The sequence below is a fragment of the Gouania willdenowi genome, chromosome 17 (genome assembly GCF_900634775.1).
Source record: "Gouania willdenowi chromosome 17, fGouWil2.1, whole genome shotgun sequence".
Lineage (NCBI taxonomy): Eukaryota > Metazoa > Chordata > Actinopteri > Blenniiformes > Gobiesocidae > Gouania > Gouania willdenowi.
The window spans coordinates 36,526,402-36,551,908 of record NC_041060.1 but is presented as its reverse complement, the minus strand read 5'-3'; the positions used below and the strand labels follow the sequence as shown (position 1 = coordinate 36,551,908).

The following is a 25,507-nucleotide window of genomic DNA, read 5'->3' as shown; positions in this document are numbered from 1 at the left end:
ACCCTCTTGGCTGATGCCAGAGCCAGCAACAAGACAGTTTTAAGAGAGGCGAACGTCAGGGCCTGTAAATCCAGGATAGGACGGATCCCGGTCCCCCCTCGTTTGGGGACCATAAAGTACCTGGAATAGAACCCCTCCCGGGATTGAGCAGGAGGGACCAGCAAGATTGTCCGCTTGCGTAACAGAGAGGAGATCTCCTCTTGTAACACACGGGCCGAATCTGCTCAGGCCTGTGGGTGTATTATGCCAGCGAATCGTGAGGGAATAGATGCAAACTGCAGCCTGTATCCATTTGATATCGTCCATAACACCCAGGGTGGAGCTGTGACTGCTCTCCACCTGTCTGTCCTCAGGAAAAAAGAGGTCAAGTACTCCGGTCTCCTCACTGTGAAAGGCGTCATACGCAGTATGGTGGCGCCCTCTCCAGGAGGCAGGTTGCATGCAGCCGAAGAGCCCGAAAGTGGCGTGATGGCGCCCTCTGCCGGAGGCTGCTTGAACCGCCCGAGAAGGCTCATCCACACGGTGGTAGAGCTCCCCAGCGGCAGTGGGCCGTATGTGACAAGAGGGTCCACCTGGTGAAGCCCCCTGTCGATGGCAGACCGTCCATCAACAAAGGGACCTCGTGCATCGTGGGGGATCCCCCTGTCAGTGGGACAACACCATACCCCCGGAACAAGCGTGTCTCGCTCGCTCCAGGGGACAAAGTGATGACAGGAGAACCACCACACCCAACCAGAAGGGAGCCAAGGCCTCCCTCCGGGTGGCCAAAACGGGTTCCATCACGACTCTGCTTATCGTGGCAGATTTTGCTTTCACATGATGTGACCCTGGCCTTTGGCCAAGGGGTGTGGGTGATGAACCCACCACTGTTATTTGAACAGGTGCGGTACATGTCCGTCTCTGACGGTCATGAGAGGGCCGAGTCTTGGCAGAGGGGAGGATGGGGCAAGAGACGCCCGTGGGAGCACGAGTGACATTGGGGGGAGAGAAGAAAGCGATCAGGCCGTCTGTTTTTTTTCTCCATGCCTGTGTGCGCTGGGCATACTGTGCCGGCGCAGCAGCCGTTGGGACCGGAGGCTTTCTGGGCCAGGGGCACGGGCCTCGCTGAGGCCTTTATTTAACCAGGAAAGTCTTTTCCACTGCAGGAGACATTGTAACTGCATAAAGAAGTGCGCTGAAACCTGGGCATGTTGACCAGCTTGTGTTTTTTCAATAAAATCTAAAAAGAAAATACTAACTTTCTGCATGTATTTGTTGTTCTAGGCATATACCTCAGTTAAGTTGCACTAAAGTCATGTTGCACTAAAGTCAAAGTTAGTTTAAAAGCCACAGGCAGATTGTGTTATTTTTTTTTTTTTAAAGTTGTTGGCACATATGCCAATCAAATATATTTCATACATAATGTTCTCATGAAGGTGTACACATTTACAGATTTGTTGTTTCTTAAGTCATATATTCAAAAATAATTGCCTCATACTTTAATATTGGGATATATCGTATCATATTGTGACCTATGTATCAGGATACAAACCGTATAGCCAGATGCCAGGCAGCGCCGCTGCATGGAAAACAGCGCGAAGCCAAAGATTCCCTCAGGAACGATGGGAGCATCTAGGATACTGCATCTTTCAGCATCCGTCAGCTTTGCGAGGTCGAGCCAGCAAGCACGCTCCTGGACCACCATGTTACCCATCACATTTCCCATAGACTGCAGTGAGCAGGCTTGGGTACAGAGACACACATCGACAACCATGGATATCTCCTCCATTATCGCTGGGTCCTGAGACATAGCGAAATCCTCACAAAGTTTGCCCTGATAGGTGGTGAGGAAGGAAAGGACATTCATAGCCCTGACCGAGAGGGCAGCGGCCGCTTAAGTCCTACAGGACAGGTCTGACTGGAGATAGTCCGATTTTACTCTCCACAGTCTTTAACAAGGACATCCTCATCAAGTGGGAAAGCATCTGCCAGGTTCAGCTGATAGCCTCAGCTGGAGCCCTGAGCAGCTGCAGCGTCCACATTTTCTTCGTCCACTGCGGCAGGAATGCCGGGCACAGAGGAAAAGGGGCCCTGCTCTGACCTGCTCAAAAGACATGCCAGTCTCCTGTGGAGGCACCGGGTGTTTAACACCGCACAGTGCTGACATGAGCCCGGGGACTCGACTGCCATTCGGGCATGTTCAATGCCCAGACAGCTCTGGCAGGCCTCGTACCCGTCCTTGTTGGAGATTCTCTCACCACATGGACAAAGGCGAGCCACATTGCACCCCGTCCCTCTCGGCCTGCATTACCCCTCGAAGCAGGCAAGAAAAGCAGGTGGATTAGCTTGCGCTACCACGTAACGGCTAACACAGGAGCTAGCGAGGATGCAGGCCAACGTGCGCTGGAACATCCAAGACGTCGAGGACAGCATTGTGTTTCGAACGGCAGCTGGGTCGCTGGAGTTTGGAAGCTCGGATACCACGGTATGGAGTTATAGCCGGGCCGTACATTGCAGTGAGGGCCCAGGAGGGAGACCAATGTGCACAGGTGCCCAAAGGCATGTGTGCTGAGGTCTGTGAGTTCCAGCCTTGGGGCATAGAGCTAGCAGCGGGGCTGTTACTAGAGTGAGAGGCCACTGCAGACCAATGCGCGCACCAAAGCGGGAGCGTTGAAAGGAGCAGTCAGCCGGAGCTGAGGCTCGGAGGCTCAGGACAGCACTCACCAAGTAGAGCAAGGTAAGAGCTGTTATACTTACCTTCTCAACCTGGTGTGGCCTTAAGCAGGCGGTAGTCCTGCCAGTGTTTGAAGACTGGAAAGAACAAAAATCCGCTCTGCAGACAGTTAAACTGGTCTTTGAATGGTGCGCACCTGTCCATGTCCTCCTTTTATAGGAGGTGGGAAAGTCTCCCAGGGAACTGTCGCGCTTCACCGGCCAATCAGGATTGGCATAGTGAAATACAGTGCTTCTGAGGAATGTAGACAGAGGTCGCATCCCATAGCGGGACATCTCACAAAACATTAACATATAGAACCTTGCCTGTGGTGGTAGCATTTGAGCATGAAGGAGGCTGCATGATGTTTAATGTTTATATTACCCTAACCACTAGGAACAAGTGTATCATGTTTTTCCTGCAGTCTGTGGCTTCTCCTCACCATACGCTCTCTTTTCTGTAATCTTTATTTATAGAAAGCTTTTCACAGTTAAAAACCACAAAGTGCTTTACAAACATTTCAGTATCTTCCCATCTAAACAGAACATGGAAGCTGGCAGTTCCTGGTTGATGTTCATGGCTCAACTAGGACACTGATGTTCAATCTTTCTGTCCTGTTCTGATCACCCTTCTGTTCACTAGACCCAACCAGTCGCTGTCGCTAAATGCTTTTTCATGTGGATCTTATGGGGTTCTTTCTTTCTTACTATGAATATTATATTGTTAAGTGCTTTGAGATAATTTTGTTGTATTCTGCACTATATAAATAAAGTTGAATTGAATTGAAAGTTAGTAATAACAAGACAGACATTAGTGCTTCACCCTGAGCTCCACCAGGAACCAGGAACTTATTGCTTGATTACAAAGACAGAACTGAACTGTCCAAGGACAGAGTCCCACTGACAGGCTAAAGCTAGTGTTAGCTTAACGTTAGCAGCTAAACATCGATGAGGGTCAGATACAGGAATGTGATAAGTAAACAGAATCAGATGTTACAGCAGCAGCAGGCACTCGTCTAGTCTCTACTTGAGGTCCTCGTCTCTACTCCAGGATCCTTGTCTAGTCTTTACTACGGGTCCTCGTCCCATCAGCTGGATTCAGATTTTATACTTGAGCTTCCCCTTTTCACTGATCACACAAATGTGCTGCAAATGAGAGGAAAGGAAAAGAGAAGTCCTGTAAACCCAAGCCACATGCAGCATTGTGCTAGCACACGTATGACAGTTCTAGATCCAGATAATGAACGGATGTGTTTTTTTGTTCATTAGAAACAAATAAACTCAAAAATATTTTCAAATATATTCTAGTATATTTACTGTTTATTCTTGTATATTAGCTTCCACCATGGTGGAAGCTAATATATTTTCCCTGAAAATCACAAACCCATATTTCTAATCTTTTACATGACCTACATGACAAATCTTTGTGCAGATTTCAGAAGGACCCTTAGTGGTTACAGATTATGTGAAATTTTGGAAATATATGATACTGAGTGACAATAAACCATGTTTTAAATACAGAAATATGTAGACCGCCCAAAAAAAACCTAGAGATTTACATCAAATATAAAGTCAATTCTCATTAGCGAAGGCTATAAAAGCAGAAATAATTAAACTAATGTATGGACATCAACTGCAGCATGTTTGGTGATAATAATAAACATTAGACCAAAGATATATGTTTTTGTACAAAAAAGTTCAGGCTGAAGCCCACTTTGCCTCAACTTTACCAAAGTTTTCCACAAGTTTAGAAACAAGTGTATAACTGTAATATGTCAGTCACATTGATTCAAATCATTGTTAGTCTTATGTTTGACCACTAGGTGTTGCAATTTGGCTTGAAATAAACATTTATCCAGTTTTATTCAGGTTTCTGCTGTGCCATGCGTAATGCTGTTTTTCATTCCGCTCTTTGGTGCCGTTACCCATGGGTGTTATTCAGCAATGATTTGACCAATGAGAATGATTGACAGTGTTATAAAGCTCAGAGTTTGTAGAAATTTGTGATATCAAACAAGTTTGAAGCATGTTAAGTATTGTACAAATGTATGATATGATGGGAGAATTCAATCTTTTCTTGAAATAATCTCAGTTAAACAGTTAAAATAATCTTCTTAGTAAATATTAGTAAATGATACTACATTTTAGTTTCAATGAGGGGCTGTGATAACGTCCTGTAGGGACACCTCAAAGCTAGACCAGCAGCCTTGTTCTGGGAAACATGAAGCCACTTAGATCAGATTTAGTTGTTGCAGACCAGATTACTGAACAGAACTCAGCAGCACAAAAGATTGTGCCACTTGTTTCAAAGTTGATGGAGGAATAAAAGAGGTCTGTTCCAGGCCTGAGTTAGTAAAGCGTGTAAAGTCATCTCTGCATGGCTTACGTCTAGATCTCTGAAGAACTCGTTGTAGTCTAGGGCGTATCCCACCACGAAGCGATCAGGGATCTCAAAGCCAGTATCTGAAGGACAGAATCATGATTACATGACAACAGTTCAGTGATGGAGAGGAGAACATAGTGTGGTAGGTACCACGTGGAGAACATAGTGTGATAGGAACCACTGGAGAACATAGTGTGGTAGGAACCACTGGAGAACATAGTGTGATAGGAACCACTGGAGAACATAGTGAGGTAGGAACCACTGGAGAACATAGTGTGATAGGAACCACTGGAGAACATAGTGTGGTAGGTACCACGTGGAGAACAGAGTGTGGTAGGAACCACTGGAGAACATAGTGAGGTAGGAACCACTGGAGAACATAGTGTGGTAGGTACCACGTGGAGAACAGAGTGTGATAGGAACCACTGGAGAACATAGTGAGGTAGGAACCACTGGAGAACATAGTGTGGTAGGAACCACTGGAGAACATAGTGTGGTAGGTACCACGTGGAGAACAGAGTGTGGTAGGAACCACTGGAGAACATAGTGAGGTAGGAACCACTGGAGAACATAGTGTGGTAGGTACCACGTGGAGAACAGAGTGTGATAGGAACCACTGGAGAACATAGTGAGGTAGGAACCACTGGAGAACATAGTGTGGTAGGAACCACTGGAGAACATAGTGTGGTAGGTACCACGTGGAGAACAGAGTGTGGTAGGAACCACTGGAGAACATAGTGTGGTAGGTACCACTGGAGAACATAGTGTGGTAGGTACCACGTGGAGAACAGAGTGTGGTAGGAACCACTGGAGAACATAGTGTGGTAGGAACCACTGGAGAACATAGTGTGGTAGGTACCACGTGGAGAACATAGTGTGGTAGGAACCACTGGAGAACATAGTGTGGTAGGAACCACTGGAGAACATAGTGTGGTAGGAACCACTGGAGAACATAGTGTGGTAGGTACCACGTGGAGAACATAGTGTGGTAGGAACCACTGGAGAACATAGTGTGGTAGGAACCACTGGAGAACATAGTGTGGTAGGAACCACTGGAGAACATAGTGTGGTAGGAACCACTGGAGAACATAGTGTGGTAGGTACCACGTGGAGAACATAGTGTGGTAGGAACCACTGGAGAACATAGTGTGGTAGGAACCACTGGAGAACATAGTGTGGTAGGTACCACTGGAGAACATAGTGTGGTAGGTACCACGTGGAGAACAGAGTGTGGTAGGAACCACTGGAGAACATAGTGAGGTAGGAACCACTGGAGAACATAGTGTGGTAGGTACCACGTGGAGAACAGAGTGTGATAGGAACCACTGGAGAACATAGTGAGGTAGGAACCACTGGAGAACATAGTGTGGTAGGAACCACTGGAGAACATAGTGTGGTAGGTACCACGTGGAGAACAGAGTGTGGTAGGAACCACTGGAGAACATAGTGTGGTAGGTACCACTGGAGAACATAGTGTGGTAGGTACCACGTGGAGAACAGAGTGTGGTAGGAACCACTGGAGAACATAGTGTGGTAGGAACCACTGGAGAACATAGTGTGGTAGGTACCACGTGGAGAACATAGTGTGGTAGGAACCACTGGAGAACATAGTGTGGTAGGAACCACTGGAGAACATAGTGTGGTAGGAACCACTGGAGAACATAGTGTGGTAGGTACCACGTGGAGAACATAGTGTGGTAGGAACCACTGGAGAACATAGTGTGGTAGGAACCACTGGAGAACATAGTGTGATAGGAACCACTGGAGAACATAGTGTGGTAAATGTAGGTACATACAGTCAGGAACACAGGCCAGGCTGGAGGCCACTCTCTTCACCAGCAGCCTGAGGGAGACACAGTCATGGTAAGTTCTCCTCCTCCAACCAACACACACATCCACTCTGACCTCACCCAGCCACTTTGATCAGTTTGGGCCTGAAGGCCTCAACATGCTGCAGGAGAGTCTTCATGGTTTTACCTGTGCCAACGATAGCCTGAGGAGAGAAGATATCATTAAACATTCATGACAAACACATTATTATATGAATCTGGTCTCCAGAGAAACCACAGATGAAGAACATTAGCAACATTAGCAACTGCCTCATTACCAACAATAGATGTTATTGGTTCTATAAAATGTGGACAACGCTTCTCAATCTGGGGAACATAGCAAATGTATGACCTTCAATAGTGTGACCTCTGAGGTTAGACCATTGGTTCTCAATGTGTTCAGCTCACAACCCCCAAAATTAAAGTGCCAGAGAGTGGGGACTCTCCAAAATAAAGGTCCCAGAGAGCGGGGACCCTCCAAAATAAAGGTCCCAGAGAGCGGGGACCCTCCAAAAATAAAGGTCCCAGAGAGTGGGGACCCTCCAAAATAAAAGGTCCCAGAGAGCGGGGACCCTCCAAAAATAAAGGTCCCAGAGAGTGGGGACCCTCCAAAATAAAGGTCCCAGAGAGTGGGGACCCTCCAAAATAAAGGTCCCATAGAGTGGGGACCCTCCAAAATAAAGGTCCCAGAGAGTGGGGACCCTCCAAAATAAAGGTTCCAGAGAGTGGGGACCCTCCAAAATAAAGGTTCCAGAGAGCAGGGGGACCCTCCAAAAATAAAGGTCTCAGAGAGCGTGGAGCCTCCAAAATAAAGGCTCCAGAAAGCGGGGACCCTCCAAAATAAAGGTCCCATAGAGAGCGGGGACCCTCCAAAATAAAGGTCCCAGAGAGCGGGGACCCTCCAAAAATAAAGGTCCCATAGAGAGCGGGGACCCTCCAAAATAAAGGTCCCAGAGAGCGGGGACCCTCCAAAATAAAGGTCCCAGAGAGCGGGGACCCTCCAAAAATAAAGGTCCCAGAGAGTGGGGACCCTCCAAAATAAAAGGTCCCAGAGAGCGGGGACCCTCCAAAAATAAAGGTCCCAGAGAGTGGGGACCCTCCAAAATAAAGGTCCCAGAGAGTGGGGACCCTCCAAAATAAAGGTCCCATAGAGTGGGGACCCTCCAAAATAAAGGTCCCAGAGAGTGGGGACCCTCCAAAATAAAGGTTCCAGAGAGTGGGGACCCTCCAAAATAAAGGTTCCAGAGAGCAGGGGGACCCTCCAAAAATAAAGGTCTCAGAGAGCGTGGAGCCTCCAAAATAAAGGCTCCAGAAAGCGGGGACCCTCCAAAATAAAGGTCCCATAGAGAGCGGGGACCCTCCAAAATAAAGGTCCCAGAGAGCGGGGACCCTCCAAAAATAAAGGTCCCAGAGAGCGGGGACCCTCCAAAATAAAGGTCCCATAGAGCAGGGACCCCCATTGTTGCTGAAGGTGGTTGAACACAGACATGAACATTGAAGAACAGTCATGTGGAGACAGGACCATCTATAAGGGGGAATAAAGGAGAGATTTTTGGGGTCCATCCATAAAGTCAGTAAAATGATGGTCCATTGTTCTATGAATCTGTGATAACCACATTTATTTATTCATCTGAATAATATCCACTGTTATCCAGGAACGTTTATTATTATTATTATAATCATCTTAAAGATGGAAATCATGGTTTTATTCACTAATAAAATGTTGCAAAGTTTTTTAAACTAATTTAAAAATTAGGAACAGTTTGTTTCAACTGGCAAATAATAGGGATGACATAAAATAATGATGAAATATGTTGAAAAGAGATTAAAAGTGTTAATAATAGATCAACATATGTGACATTAGGTGTAAAAGTGGTAGAAATGGTTTATAAGTGATGAACATGTCTGGAAAGTGGAAAAAATGTGTAGAAAAGACATTAAATGTGATGTAGAAGTGTCAGAAATGGGAGAAATGTAGCAAAAATACATTAAAAGAAGCAAAAATATGGAAAGTGATGAAAGTACATTAAAATATTGCAAGGGGAAAAAAAAGCAAAAACGGGCTCAAATATTCTTAGTTTCTTGAAGGTATCTGGGGACGCCCTTCCAGTGTCTCGTGAACAAAAATGAGGTCCTGACCCAAGGTTGCGAACTCCTGATTTGTGTTCCATAAAGGAGGGTTAACAAACTCTGAGTCTATCCATAAACTCTAGGTCAACATACCCTCCATGGTAAACTCTGTGTATCTGATTCATTACAGTTGGTATGAAGTGGATCAATCAACTCTGAGTATGTAAACCTTAGGTTACTGATGTGCACGCGTGATAAAAAGCCATCATCAATGGATCAGAGATGAGTTGAGCTGCCATGGCAACCACCCGGATATAGTGATTTATTCACTGTAATGGGTGAAATAAGCCTGTATTTGATGAATATGATCCTGTTCTAAAGGCGCACAAAAAAAAAACGTAAATCAACACAACATTAGTAATGATGTGAACACGTCTGTGGTGTGTGATGTCACTAAAGTGTTTCAGAGAAAAGTGTTAAGGTTCATTAAAATGTTCAGAAACGGTGTTCAGGTGGGCGGAGCCAGGTAGAAACCCAGGGTTTCTTTGATAAAACCTGTCAGTGACCAGGTTTAGTTGACGGACAATGTTGCCATGGTAACATAGTCAGAGAAGAACATACCTCACGATTAGGAATGAGATACTCAGTTTCCCTCATTTAAGCCTGAACATACTCAGAGTTTGAACATAATCTGTTTTATGGAATAAACCTCTGGTGTATGTGATGGTACAGTAGGAACACAAACATCTGTTAGCCTTTTAGCATGCTAACAAGCTAACAGAAGACGTTTAGAGAGCTGCTTTTTCCACTGTGGGTCAGACTAATGAAGACCATCACGCTGACCATGGGAGCACCTACAGGTGCACCCACAGGTGCACCCATAGGTGCTCCTGTAGGTGCACCCATGAGAATGTTCACTCACCTCCACGATCAGGACGTTCTTATGGCAGCGTGTTAGGAGGAGGAGACAAGAACACACTATTAGTTACACACAAATCAATCAAAGCTGCCAAACAAAGACATGGTTGTTTTGATCAGATAAAGACAGATAAACTCCACATCCCACAATGCAATGCACACTGAAATGGCTTTGGTGACATGTAACAAACATAGATATGAATAATCTCTGACAGGTTAGCATGGTTTGATGAGAGTGGTGAGGTGATGTAAAGGTCTCAGCGTGTTCCTCTCAGCAGAGCTCTGAATGTCACACTGGAATAACTGGAATTCTACAGATGTCTGTCTAATCAAGTGGAGACAACTGGGCCCTATTTATACATGAAGCTTTCAAAATGTCACTACAAATACTTCAACCCATTTCAATATTCTTCAGCTTATTTCACTTTTCTTTTCTTTTTCTACTTTAAATGTTTTTTCTAACGTGTCGTAGTTGTTATCTATGTTTTTCAACCCATTTCTACATTGTTCATCATATTTTCTGATTCGGGCTCACGGTGGGTTAGTGGTTAGCACGTCCACCTCACAGCAAGAAGGTCCTGGGTTCAGACCCTGGGTTGGACACTTGGGTTCTTTCAGCATGTTCTCCTCATGCATGCATGGGATTTCTCCAGGTACACCGTTACCTCCAAAGTAAGCTAATACTAAGCTAATGCTAGGCCAATGCTAAGATAATGCTAGGCGAATGCTAGATAAATGCTAACGCTAATATCTATGCTAATGTTGAGCTAATACCTAAGCTAACGTTGAGCTAATACAAATGTTAATATCAGGCTAATGCTACATTAATGCTAAGCTAGTGTGAGGCTAATACTAATGTTAATACTAGGCTAGTGCTAAACTAATGGTAGGCTAGTGTTAAGCTAATGCTAGGCTAATACTAGGTTAGTGTTAAGTTAAGCTAATACTAATGGTAATACTCAGTTAATGTTAAGTTAATGCTCAGCTAGTGCTGATGCAAAGTTAATTCTAAGATAATGTTAGGCTAGTGTTAAGCTAATGCTGGGTTGGTGCTAAGAGAATGATAAGCTAATGCTAAACTAATGTTAGGCTAGTGTTAAGCTAATGCTAGGCTAGTGTTAAGCTAATTCTGGGTTGGTGCTAAGAGAATGATAAGCTAATGCTAGGCTAATGCTAAACTAATGTTAGGCTAGTGTTACGCTAACGCTAGGCTAGGTGTAGGGGATTTGGAGGGTCGGGCTAAGGTGGGAGGGGTTCTGGGTCCTAATTTGAGGTTTTCCGTAAAGGTTGACTGAATCAGTTCACAGAAGCTACAAGAACCACTTTATCCAATGTTAGCATCCTTTAAAAAACAGAAACACTGGGTTAGCATGTTGTTTACTCAAACAGTTCAATAAGACATTTGTTAGCTCGATGCTAAACCATTGGTACCTGGTAGAGTGTGGCTCACAGGAACATTTAGAGAAAATACACCCACACAAACAAAGTCAGACTCAAGACAATAAACTAATATTGTTGAATAACTATAACATGGACAGGATTGACTCCAAAAACTCACAGACACACAAAATGACTCCAAAGCCCACAAAGCAACAAAAATGAACTAAATGACCCCTAAAAACACGAAATGACTCAAATACAAAGAATTACATAAAAAATCCACAAAATGACAACAAACACCCATATGAACCCCAGCAGCTGTGACGTCATCATTGCGGCTCACATTGTTGATGCAGAGCTGCCCCCTACAGGCAGCACACTGACACTGCAGCTTTAAATACCTTTCCTGATAAAAAAGACAAGTCCTCTGCTCCCACGATCTGAAGATCCTCAGTGGACTGGTCGTTCTGTTCACACATAAACAATTTACAGCATAAATATCATAAATTTATTAGGAACACACACACACACACGCGCGCACGCACACACACACGCACACGCACACACACACACACACGCACACGCACACGCACACGCACACACACACACACACACACACACACACACACACCAGGTAGCTCCTGAGCCGGATGAAGTGGACCCTCATGGGGATGGTACGGTTAGAGTTACGGCTCAGAGCTTTGATCCTGTCCACCAGGTCGGCACAGAACTGATAACCTCCCTTCAGCACACACAGCACCACGATGTCATGGTCCCCGAGGTCATCCATGATGTTCCTCGCCAGACGCTCAGCCCTGAAACCACAACATTAAACAACAATAAAAAAAAAAATTAAACAACATTAAAAGACAATAAACAACATTAAACAACAATAAACAACAATAAACAACATTAAACAACAATAAAAAACATTAAACAACAATAAACAACAATAAACAACATTAAACAACATAAAACAACAATAAACAACAATAAACAACATTAAACAACAATAAAAAACATTAAACAACAATAAACAACAATAAACAACATTAAACAACAATAAAAAACATTAAACAACAATAAACAACAATAAACAACATTAAACAACATAAAACAACAATAAACAACATTAAACAACATAAAAAGACAATAAACAACATTAAACAACAATAAACAACAATAAACAACATTAAACAACAATAAACAACATTAAACAACAATAAAAAACATTAAACAACAATAAACAACAATAAACAACATTAAACAACATTAAACAACAATAAACAACATTAAACAACATAAAACAACAATAAACAACATTAAACAACAATAAAAAAAACATTAAACAACATTAAACAACAATAAACAACATTAAACAACATAAAACAACAATAAACAACATTAAACAACAATAAAAAAAACATTAAACAACATTAAACAACAATAAACAACAATAAACAACATTAAACAACATAAAACAACAATAAACAACATTAAACAACAATAAAAACATTAAACAACATTAAACAACAATAAAAAAAACATTAAACAACAATAAACAACATTAAACAACATTAAACAACAATAAAAAACATAAAACAACATTAAATAACATTAAACAACATTAAACAACAATAAACAACAATAAACAACATTAAACAACATTAAACAACAATAAACAACATTAAACAACAATAAAAAACATAAAACAACAATAAACAACATTAAACAACAATAAAAACATTAAACAACAATAAACGACATTAAACAACAATAAACAACATTAAACAACAATAAAAAAAACATTAAACAACATTAAACAACAATAAACAACATTAAACAACATAAAACAACAATAAACAACATTAAACAACAATAAAAAAAACATTAAACAACATTAAACAACAATAAACAACAATAAACAACATTAAACAACATAAAACAACAATAAACAACATTAAACAACAATAAAAACATTAAACAACATTAAACAACAATAAAAAAAACATTAAACAACAATAAACAACATTAAACAACATTAAACAACAATAAAAAACATAAAACAACATTAAATAACATTAAACAACATTAAACAACATTAAACAACAATAAACAACAATAAACAACATTAAACAACATTAAACAACAATAAACAACATTAAACAACAATAAAAAACATAAAACAACAATAAACAACATTAAACAACAATAAAAACATTAAACAACAATAAACGACATTAAACAACAATAAACAACATTAAACAACAATAAACAACAATAAACAACATTAAACAACAATAAAAAACATTAAATAACAATAAACAACAATAAACAACATTAAACAACAATAAAAAAAAACATTATACAACAATAAACAACAATAAACAACATTAAACAACAATAAAAAATATTAAACAACAATAAACAACAATAAACAACATTAAACAACATTAAACAACAATAAAAAACATTAAACAACAATAAACAACATTAAACAACAATAAAAAACATTAAAAAACATTAAATGGAGCATTGCACCAAAACCCCCCAGTCCACTGTTTTTATTACAGTTTTCCCAAATTCATTTGAAAGAATACAAATCTTAATATAATGTACATAATATACAAATGTTTTAAGTGCCACAAAACACAGTAACTGTATGATATATATATATATATTCTTGTTCCTTTAAAAATACAACTTATTTTTGTTGCTTGAGTCATGTGACCTTCATTTTCCTTTTAAGGCTACGTTATTGATTTGTTTTCATATATAAAATATTTTTTTCTGCTGATTTGATTCTAACATATTACTGTTAGTTTGATGTCACAGATGTTAGTTCTACCTCAGGTGTGTAGTATATGAAATAGTCCCTAACTTTTGAGGCTTTAGGTTGGTTCTTCTTCTGTGGCTCTTCACAAGCGTGGAGCGACACTGCCCCCTGAAGGTCATGATGACATTAAACGACGCGTTGACGCACATTTTTGTCGTTAACATTATCAATGATGTTACTAATCATTTTTACATTATTGTATATGTTTCTCGCATTGTGATTGGCATGAATCTTTAGATGGTCTATATATTTAATTCTATTTTTCCTTTTGCTCCCTGGTAAGAATCTCAAGCTCTGCCTATGATTTCAATATTGATAAAAGACATTAGAATCTAACGTGAGTGATTGATGATCGTTAGCTAAAGCAACATGTGTAATATTTAACCAGCGTACATTAGCTTTTAGACTGGTCACAGTTTGATTCATAGCAAAGATTGTTGAACATGTTTGAAATATGCTGAAAATACAATGTCACTAATATTTTCTTACGTTCTTGCTGCCATGTGTGGAGTGAGGGCACACACACACACACACACACGCACGCACGCACGCACGCACGCACGCACGCACGCACGCACACACACACACACACACACACACACACACACACACACACACACACACACACACTTATATCAACAGATTCTCAGAAATCAAGAAGTGACTGTCTCCTGTTAGAAAGAATCAGATAATACGACATCCGTACACTTATTTCCCTCATGACTTTCCACATGATCTCACATGAGGTGAACAGAGAATAATACAATAAAAAAAACACAAACAATAAGAAAATACACAAAAGTGAAGAAAAACACAAAAAAATACACAAAAACTGTGTGTTGAGCGGACATACCTGGACTCCTTAGTTATTGTCCTTGTTCTTGTTGTTCCTCGTTAGTTCAATAGATGTGTAAATGTGTTCTCTCTCATAATACTCGTTCGATATCTCACTATGGGATGCAGGGCCTGCTGTAGCCTTCAGAAGCACAATCTCATTACGCTAATCCTGATTGGTTGGTGAAACGTCCCAACTACCAAAAGATTTGCAAGCTCCATTCAAACATCTCCTCTCACTCAGTTGCTTAACCGTCTGCAGACATATCCTTTTTTAGATTCTGTCTCCGGGCGCTGCTGGTGAATGCTTTTGCTTTCGACCACTCCAGGTTGACTAGTGAGTGCTTCCTTGCCTCCACGCTCGGTCCAGCCCTGCATTCGACGCCCCACCATGGCTGTTGAGTCCCAGACGTTAACAAACCAGTTGACGGCTCGGTCCACCACTGCCATTGCCGTCTCACCATAGACGTTGGTTTTCTCCGGTTAGCACACCAGCTAGCTGACACGTGTTAGCGTTAGCTAACCACCTCTCCCTCTCTGCCTTCACACCGGTGCGCGAGAGATGGAGAACAAAGCCCCGCACACCAGGGGTTCGGAGGAGAGATACTGTCACTGTGGCATCAAGATATAGCTGAGACCACCTGGTCCTGCTATGGGGAAAAAGGGGGAAAAGGTTTCCCACTGCGAAGGGTGTATCAAGGCAATTTCCCCCTGGGTCTGCTCCACTTACCTCTGGTAGAGCCACTTGTTGCGGCGCACCTGCTTCCACGACTGTCAGCAGTGCCCTCCCGGAGGCCGAGCCTGCCATCCAAGTCTGACCCATCTCCAGTCAGCCCTGACTGAGAAAGCTTACAAGGCGGTGGTGCTTACGGCCAGAGCGCTCAATATCCACCCTCTGCTCACAGCTTATCAGGCTGAGCTGTGCAAGGTTTTTAAGCCGACTCAGGACCCGGCCATGTGGTTGGAGATGTTGGTTGTCACCTGTGTCTACGTGTCCAACGCTGCACAGTCCAGGCCTCAGGGAGAGCGATGGGAGCCAAAGTTCCCCCACGCCCTCGTCTCCCCGCTGCCACGGCAGGGACCGGAGACAAGAGGACTTTCATGGACAGGTTTAACCTTCGAGACATGGAAAGTGGCATTAATGCGCATGGCCCTGGGTAACTTGAGACGCACAGCCACAGGGTTGACCACCTTCTCAACTTCAAAAGGGCCAATAAACCTTGGAGCGAGTTTCTTGGACTCAACTCTAAGAGGGAGATCCTTTGTGGAAAGCCAAACCATCTAGCCTACTTGGTATACAGGAGCCTCAGTGCGGCGGCGATTAGCAGAAGCAGAGTAACGATGTGCTGACCGGAGCAGGGCTTTCCGTGCCAGTTTCCAGGTTCTGTAGCAGCGTTTGATGAAGGCCTGAACAGATGGACAAGACGCTTCTTTCTCTTGGGACGGAAATAAGGGTGGCTGATACCCATACGCACATTGAAAAGGTGAAAGGCCTGTGGCCGTACTTTGCAGAGTGTTATGCGAGTACTCGACCCACAGTAACTGTTGGGACCAGGAGGACGGGCTCTTGGAAGCCATACAACGCAAAATGGTTTCCATCTGTTGGTTAATTCTTTCGGTTTGGCCATTTGATTGAGGATGGTAACCTGAAGACAAGCTGACAGTGGCCCCTAGAAGCGAACAGAACTCCCGCCAGAAAATGGAGGTGAATTGTGGACCCCGATCCGAGACAATATCAGTAGGTAGTCCGTGCAGGCGAAAAACATTTGGCAACATAATTTGGGCGGTCTCCTTCGCCGACGGAAGTTTAGGAAGAGGAATGAAATGAGCCATCTTACTAAAACGATCTACGACTGTCAGGATGGTGGTGTGTCCGTCAGAAGCAGGTAAGCCGGTAACAAAGTCAAGGGATATATGGGACCAAGGTCGATGAGGAACAGGTAGGGAATGAAGATGTCCAGCAGGTGCTTGGTGTGTAGGTTTTGACTGATTACATACAGGACAGGTTTTGACAAAACCCCTGGTGTCTTCCTCCAGGGAACCCCACCAAAACCGTTGCCGCAGGAACTCCTTAGTCCGCTGGATACCAGGGTGACATGTGAGTTTAGAACTGTGGGCCCATTGCAGAACATCCGACCGGAGCTGCTGAGGAACAAAGAGAAGATTGTCAGGGCAAGTGCTGGGTCCCGGACTGTCCTCCAGAGCAGCTTTGACCCGTTCCTCCACGTCCCATGTGAGGCTGGCAACCATGTGGGAGCTGGACAGGATTGTCTCGGGTTCTTGTTCCTCTTCTTCACTCACCAACATCCTATCGTTGAATTCCATCAGTTCTTCCCCAGAGAAGTCGTTCTGTCTGGAGTTCTCCATTTCGTTCACTTTCGCTGCTTCCAAGTTGACGGCCAACTTCCTCTGTCTCCTTTTGGAGGCGGAGCCAGGGGTGTGGCCTGCCGCTGCTGCGTTGTTGTTGTGCCGAGGCGGAGTGTGCGTCGCCACCTCCTTCGTCCTGGAAACCACTTCGGAACTGGTGAGAGCGTGACTGGGTTTACTGGCCTGTGATTGGCAGAGAGCACATTTCAACGACTCGTTCTTTGCCACCGTTTGAGCCGCGTTGTAAAACTCACGAGGTTTTTGATTCTTTTTGTTGGTGGACGCTCGTTTCTTCGTCACCTGTAAGGGGATGAACTGGTTGTGTGAACCAATGGGCACGCCTGGTGCTGGTATCGCTTGTTTCAGGCAGATCTGATGGCAATACGGACTCCAACTAATAAAGGAACCCGTAGACCAATCGATATGCGGGTTATGTCGGAGAAGCCAAGGGAACCCCAGAATAACAGGATGTTGTGGTGTCTTCAGAATGTGAAGCTGGACAGTCTCGTGGTGTCTGCCAGCCAGTATCAGATGAACAGGAACTGTGCGATGTGTGATAGTACCCAGGAGTCTGCCGTCCAGAGCATTAGCAGGAACAGATGCTGGAAGAGGAACACTTTCGATCTCTAATTGTTGGGCCAGGTTTTCATCCAAAAGGCAAATATCAGAGCCTGAATCTATCAAAGTAGCCAGGGTGTGAGTACCATGTTTGAGCACCAGGGGAGCCTGGAAGTGGGGTCGTTTGATAGGGGATGGTGTGGAGGAAAGACTCATCAGTACTCCCCTTTCTACTGATGAGCGTGCCCCTTTTACAGGACATCTGAAAACGTAATGGCCGGGCTTTCCACAGTAAAGGCAGAGATTTCTCTGGCGACAATGTTCTCGCTCCTCTGGCGAAAGACTGGTTCGGCCCACCTGTATAGGCTCGGGACCACCATCGTGAGGAGCCGGAAAGTGGTTTACATCTACTGGAGGACGTGGTCGTGGAACAGGAAGTTGCTCAGGAATTCTGTGCCTCTTTTCTTGCCGTCGGGCTTGGATACGACGATCCAATCTGGTGGCAAGCTCAATCAATTTATCAAGAGATGAGGGAAGGTCATGTGAAACCAGCTCATCTTTGATGTAGTCATTCAGACCCAGGAGGTAAGCATTCGTTTGGGCAGCGGCATTCCACTGGCTCTGAAGGGCTCGGGTCCGGAATTCAATAGAATAATCAGAAACAGTGCGGGCCCCTTGTCGCATCCCTAGTAGACCTCCCCCTGCGTCCGGACCTAAAGAGGTTTCACTGAAAACTTTACGGAATTCATCAGCAAAGGCCTGGAAGGAAGAACCAGCAGGTATCTGTCGCTCCCACTCAGCCGTTCCCCACAACCGAGCTCTTTCAGTCAGATGATTAATGGCAAAAGCCACCTTGGCTCTCTCGGTGGAAAATGTATGTGGTTTTAGGGCAAAGAGTATGGAGCAGTTTGTCAGAAAAGGATTACATCCTTCAGGGTCACCACCATAGCACTCTCGGGTACCCACTCGAGGTTCAGAGACTGGTAATGGAGGAGCAAGATCAGCGGGGGGCGGAGCTGGTGCAGGATTGGGATCACCAGCAGTGACTAACTGAGTGACAGTAACTGCCAGCTGTTGGATCTGAGCAGACAGAGTAGCAATGGACTGATCATTAGCTGCAGCTGCCTGACGAACATCAGAAGTAGCAGATTGTAACTGAGCCTGATGTTGCTCCATACACTTCTCTAGTCTGTCTAGCCGCTCCATTGAGCTTTCCTTCTGTGATGCTGAGTTCATATCTGGCTAGATGGTACTATCACAGGTATACAGAAGAACTCAAATGCAACGCAGGAAGGAGTAGACAGATACTGAAATATCTAAATAAGATTGAATAAACGGGCCCCGCACAAAACCAGGAAGATAACTGAAATATTCCCCACTCGGATTTGTTATTTAATAAAGAACTCAGATTCCACACTTAATAATCAAAAACAGGAACTCTCAATACTTTCTAGGAGTTTGAAGTCTCTCTTAACTGGTTGACCATCTAGCAAGAGACTGACAGAACAGAGGGAGTATAAGTAACCTCCAACTTGACGAGGGAATGAGGAGCAGCTGTGGAGAGCAGGAAAACTGGGAAGGCAGGAAAACATGGATTTTTTATAAAATCATCAATGCTTCGACTGGACTCCATCATTCAACCAGAGCATAAATCATGTCTCCAAATGAGGTCAACCGCAATTTGCCGTGACAATACTCTGTTAACTTTCACTGCTATGCTGATGATACCCAACTGTATGTATCAATGAAGCCAGGTGAGACAAATCAGCTATCTAAACTTGAGGCCTGTCTAAAGGACATTAGGGCCTGGATGGACCAAAATTTTCTTCTTCTTAACTCAGACAAGACTGAGGTCATTGTACTGGGCCCACGACACCTTAGAGAAACCTATGCTAGCCTAACTGCCCTAGATGGCATTACTCTGGCACGAAGCACAACTGTTAGAAACCTTGGGGTTCTATTTGATCAGGATTTATCCTTCAACTCTCACATAAAACAAACTTCAAGAACTGCCTTCTTTCATCTCCGTAACATTGCTAAAATCAGATCTATCCTGTCTCAGGGCGACGCCGAAAAACTAGTCCATGCTTTTGTTACCTCTAGACTGGATTATTGTAATTCTCTTTTAGCAGGCTGCCCGAGCAAGTCGCTTAAGACACTTCAGCTGGTTCAAAATGCTGCAGCACGTGTACTGACTAAAACTAGGAGAAGAGATCACATTACTCCTGTATTAGCCTCTCTGCATTGGCTTCCCATAAAATATAGAATAGAATTCAAGATTCTTCTTCTCACTTATAAAGCCCTAAATGGACAGGCACCAGTCTATCTCAAGGAGCTTGTAGTGCCATACAATCCCCCCAGAACACTACGCTCTCAAAATGCTGGACTACTCGTTGTTCCATTTGTCTCTAAAAGTAGTATAGGAGGAAGAGCTTTCAGTTATCAGGCCCCACTTCTCTGGAACCATCTACCAACCACGGTTCGGGGGGCAGACACCCTCTCTACCTTTAAGGTTAGGCTCAAAACATTCCTCTTTGGTAAAGCTTTTAGTTAGGAACCAGTTCATAGCTCATAGTTAAGATGCAATAGGCATAGACTGCCGGGGGGGTGGTCTGGCGTGCTCGGTTGGAGAGAGGTTGGAGAGGGCGTTAAGAGAGAGGTCATTTAGGTTAGAGAGGGACCGGAGAGGGTCCCATTCCTCTCTCTAACACTCCCTCTATGTCTGCTTCTTCCCTGTGTGTTTGCTCCTGTACTCCTTCTGGCTTTTGTCTTGCAGGTCCGTGGGATCCTCAGTGTGGAGTTACAGAGTCTCAACAACTCTGTCTCCACCCTTTCCTCTGCACACACCCAACACAGCATAACGTGGATGGCTGTTCATCATAGGAATGGGATCCACACAAGGTTCCTGCTGCTTAACAGAAGGTTTTCCTTGCCGCCATGATGAATTCATGTTGGGTGTGGGATACATATGTATGTGTATATACGTATATATGCATATGTGTGTATCCATAAAATGAAGAGTCCGTCCTTAAGACTGCTCTACTGTAAAGTGTCTTGAGATACCATTGGTTATGATTTGGCGCTATACAAATAAAAGATTGATTGATTGATTGACGTTTTATTAAAAATAACAAAAAATAAATAAAATAAAAAGCAAACCCTGTCACAATAAGCAGAGTGGTGTCGGCTCCTGCTGTTTCAACTTGGTGGGTCAGGAGCAGCAGGGCCCTCGTCATCACGCTCTCTCCCCCCGGGCGACGATGCGATGACATTGTTCCACCAAGAGAGGATGCCACCGCACCGCAGATGAAGCCTGTCTCGGTGGACATGCAGCAGGTGTCCACTCTCTCCCTCGGAGGCAAGAGATGGGCCGTTCTTGCAGCCCCGCCCTGAGTGTTACGGACAAGCTTGAGAGGATGCAGTCGCTGCTGCCCCACCTTGTTTTGCCAGTATAATACACTCACGGGCTCTGGGAGAGTATCGACCCGATCCTGTATGTACCTGTATGTGCGTGCTCTGAACAGATATCTCAGGAAAAACAGGTTCAGGATGATTGAGCATGCATTCCTGCTGTGCCGGGTGTGACAGAGCGTTTGGTTCACATCCCACATCCTCATGTATCCTCCCCACAGAAAGTATGTACTTTCCTGGGGATATGTTACGGGTACCGCATGCTCCTTTTGGGTCTTTCTTGAGCCTGGGGGTGTCTGTGCGGTGCATGTACAAGGCGACAGCCCCGCTGAGACAGCAGAACATCCGCTTCGCCATGTGCCCAGACAACTGGCTGCTTAGCACAGTCGGAGGCGGAGGCTAGAGCGCACATGCATATTTTATTACTTCACCTGTCTGACAGTGGGTTTTGTGATAAACGTGGAATGGAGCATGTTGTCCCCAGCACAGGATATGATCCTCCTGGGGCTATCCCTGCATTCAGGGCCTTTCATGGCATGCCTCTTGATGGGACGGGTAAAAGCTTTCTGGGCATGCCACACGCTTTTCCAACTGGGAAAATCTGTTCAATTCAGATTATGTTCTCGGTACTCGGGCTGGTGGCTGCCTCATTTGCCTCCACAGGGGAGAATTCCAGCTGTGGATGACCTCATACGGGCTGAACCCTGAGAGTAATGGTCACACCAGAGTGTGCCGGGGCTCTGTGCTGCTGGTGCACCCTGCTTTTCCTGACACAAGGGATGCCTATGGACACCGTTACGTCCAGGAAAGTGATCACTTTGAACGCCAGCCTGACGGGCTGGGGCGGGGTGCACGAGGGTTGGTCTGTGAGGGGCCATTGGGATGTGGACTTCCAGCACTCTCAAATAAATTAATTGGAGTTTTCAGCGGGGTTCCTCTCGCTGAAACGTTTCCTCTAGTTCCTCAAGGGACATCGTGTCCGGGTGAGAATGGGCAATACAACCACGGTCTTCCACCTTCACCTGGAGTGCCTAGTGCTGTGGGCTTGGCCCGAGTGGCGCAATCTGTCAGCCGTGGGACTCTCACAGTGTGTGATTTCCATCTTACAGAGCGCTCAGGCCTCCTTCACTAGATCTTTGTGTGACTGTAAGTGGAGGGTGTTTGAAGGCTGGTGTCACCGAACGGGACACGCTCCCTTTCAGTGTTCAGAGGAAGTGATTTTGTCATTTCTGCAGGAGCTGATTGACAGACAGAGAGCTTTCTCCACGATGAAAATGTATGTGGCACTTATTGTTGCCGGTCACGTGGGCTTTGGGGATAAAACGGCAAGTAAGCATCCACTGATCGTTCGTTTCATGAAAGGAGAATGCAGACTCCTCCCTGTGTCTAGGCCGCTGGTGCCACTGTGGGATTTGGCTGTGGTTCTGGAGGGGCTAAAACGTCCTCCTTTTGGACCATTGGGACAAGCAGACTTGAGTTTGTGTCCCTAAAGACAGTGTTGCTGCTGTCAGCTAAGCATGTCAGTGACATCCATGCGCTGTCGGTGCACACGTTGTGCACTCAGCTCTTCCCTGGCGATGCGTGGATGGTGCTGAAGCCCAACTTGGCCTTTGTGCTGAGGGTGTTGTGCTCATGTTCTCCTATTGACCTCACGGCCTCCTCTCCCTCACAAGGTGAGCAATGGCCTCATTTGTTGTGTCCAGTACGTGCGGTGCACGCTTACATGGACGTGACTGGGAGCTTCAGGAAGAGTGATCCACTGTTCATCTCCTGGGCTCCGCCCCACTAAGGGAAGCCTGCACAAAGCAGCGGCTGTCACACTGGGTGGTGGAGGCGATTGCTTCGGCTTTTAAGAGGCAGGGTCTGCAGCCGCCTGTGGGTTTGCATGCACACTCGACTCGAGGTTTAGCCACATCCTGGGCCTTGTTCAGGGGAAGTGTCTGTTCAGGATCTGCGCTACCACGAGCTGGTCGTCACCCCTCACGTTTGTTTGCTTTTACAGGCTGGATGTCTCCGCTCCATGTGTGGTATGGGCGGTTCTCATTTCCTGATTGGAACAGTGCTTGACCTGTGGGCTGGTGTAGCGTGATAATCTTGTCTGCAATACGAGTTTTCTGAGTAATATGAGTGAGATGTCTAACCAGACAACCCTTCTTGCTGAGTGAGTGAGAAGAGGTTTGCTTATTTTGAATGACAGAGTATAACCTGCACACGCTACTTATGGTAGGTGGGACTACCAGCGGCGGACGGACACGTATCACCAGCCAATCAGGTTCGGCGTAATGACATTTTGCTTCTGAGGGCTGCCAGCACGTGTGTGCATCCTATAGTGAGACATCTCACTCATATTACTCAGAGAACCGGCGTCATGTACTGAGTTCACATCGTGAAAATAATTTTTTGCTAAAAAAAAAAAAATTATTCTTTTTTGTTTATTTTTGTTTTCAAAGTGAACGAACACATGTTTTATTTGTTTATTGGATTAGGTTAGGATTAGGGTTATAACATCAGTATGGAGGTAAACTCAGACTGTGACTCTGGGGTAATGTGAATAACCTAGTTATTTGTCAGGATTATTTGGGGGTTGATGGGAGAAGGAGGCGATTTAAAGTTCACCTTCGTTCAAAGTGGGAAAAACACAAAGATGAAAAGTAGCAAAGTACAAATACTCTGTTACTGTACTGAAGTAGTTTTTTCTGGTATCTGTACTTTACTGGAGTACTGATTTTTTTGGACGACTTTCTACTTTTACTCCTTACTTTTTAAAACAAATATCTGTATTTTCTACTCTTACATTTTAAAAATGAGCTTGTTACTTTTAAGACCTTCTAAAATGACGTCACAGCGTAAAAAGACTCAAACCAACAACTGCAAAGCTCATTTTCACATCAAAAAGGCCACGTCTCTATTCCACAAAATGGAGAACATGGTTCTCCTGAGGCTAAATGAAACATTTTAGTAGTTTGAGCTTTTTTCTGTTAGACAGGTCCCTTAGTTTTATGGTTAATATTTTCAAGTTTTTACAAATGTTAAACTCAAAACTGCTCTGGGTTTAATTGAGCATTTGCATTTTTTTCTTGAAACCTTTTATTATTTTCTGCACTTAATGAAGTGTGCCCCCTCTGGCTATACATATTTGGAAAAGGCCAGGGGCAGTGGTTGTGGAGGGCTTTAGCGGTTATTTATTGCTAGGATTTACACTTTTCCTCTGTGACTTGGCCAAAGCCATCATCATTTGAATGCCTGGCTTTTACATGCGAAAAACCCATCCCACTTACAACCATCCTCATAAACCACACCCAAGTTTTATTTCAGAATAAATGAGTTTCTCCTGTCAGTTTGCACAACATCAACCAATGTGGCAATTCTTGGAGACTTTAACGTTCATGTAGATTCTCCCACAAGTCAATACACTGCATATAATAAACTGTTACAACTTCTCAATACACTCAACTCGTGACAGTCCTTACCCATACAAAAGGGCACACATTGGACCTCATCATAACAAACTTCCCTGTAAAGAATGTTCATGTACATGATCTAGGCATATCCAACCACAATGCCATATCATTAGACTTCTCACTGCTGACCTCACTCAATAAGCCTAAACATAAAATCTGCTTTCGGAAAATAAAAGACATAAACCCTGAACGCCTGTCTTATGACCTACAAAACCTGACCATATCCGCCCATCACTCTGCTCCTGACTCACTTGTAGACCTTTACAATACTGGATTGTAAGAGTGTTTTGATGCCCATGCACCCCTCAAGACACGGACTGTAACATTTACACGCTCTGCTCCGTGGTACACTGGTGCGCTGTGTAGACAGAGAGCGGCTGGGAGAGTTCTTGAGAGGCTCTGCGTTGCCTCTAGTCTGACTGTCTATAAAACTGCTTACAGAGAGCACCAAAGATCATATGCAAAATCACTCAGTCACATTACTATTCCAACATCATCAACAATAATCCAGGGAATTCAAAACAGCTCTTTAAAACAATAAATCATCTTCTCAGTCATCCAGTCCAGAGGCAAAATAACTGTACAGATGACCAGTGCAATAAATTCCTTGATACATTCACTACAAAAATCACTACTATCCGTTCTAACCTGACACCTGGCAATGTCACGCCATTCATTCCCACAACCTCAGCACCAACATGCTCTCATTTCATCCTCCCCACACATAGACAGGTTGAGATTCTCATTCACAACATGAAACCCTCAACGT

General features: G+C 44.3%; 1 protein-coding gene across 1 annotated transcript in view; it reads right to left on the bottom strand.

The window, feature by feature from the left end:
- Positions 1-3,045: 3,045 nt before the first annotated feature.
- The window catches only part of prtfdc1b (phosphoribosyl transferase domain containing 1b), a 28,596-nt gene continuing 6,134 nt past the window's right edge, over positions 3,046-25,507 (bottom strand). Inside the window, exons 3-9 of the mRNA XM_028471943.1 lie at positions 11,903-12,086; positions 11,673-11,738; positions 9,896-9,913; positions 6,985-7,067; positions 6,871-6,917; positions 5,078-5,154; positions 3,046-3,837 (exon numbers count right to left, since the gene is read on the bottom strand). Coding sequence (XP_028327744.1) covers positions 3,790-3,837; positions 5,078-5,154; positions 6,871-6,917; positions 6,985-7,067; positions 9,896-9,913; positions 11,673-11,738; positions 11,903-12,086 — 523 coding nt within the window. The 3' untranslated portion in view covers positions 3,046-3,789. The remainder of the gene's footprint in view (positions 3,838-5,077; positions 5,155-6,870; positions 6,918-6,984; positions 7,068-9,895; positions 9,914-11,672; positions 11,739-11,902; positions 12,087-25,507) is intronic.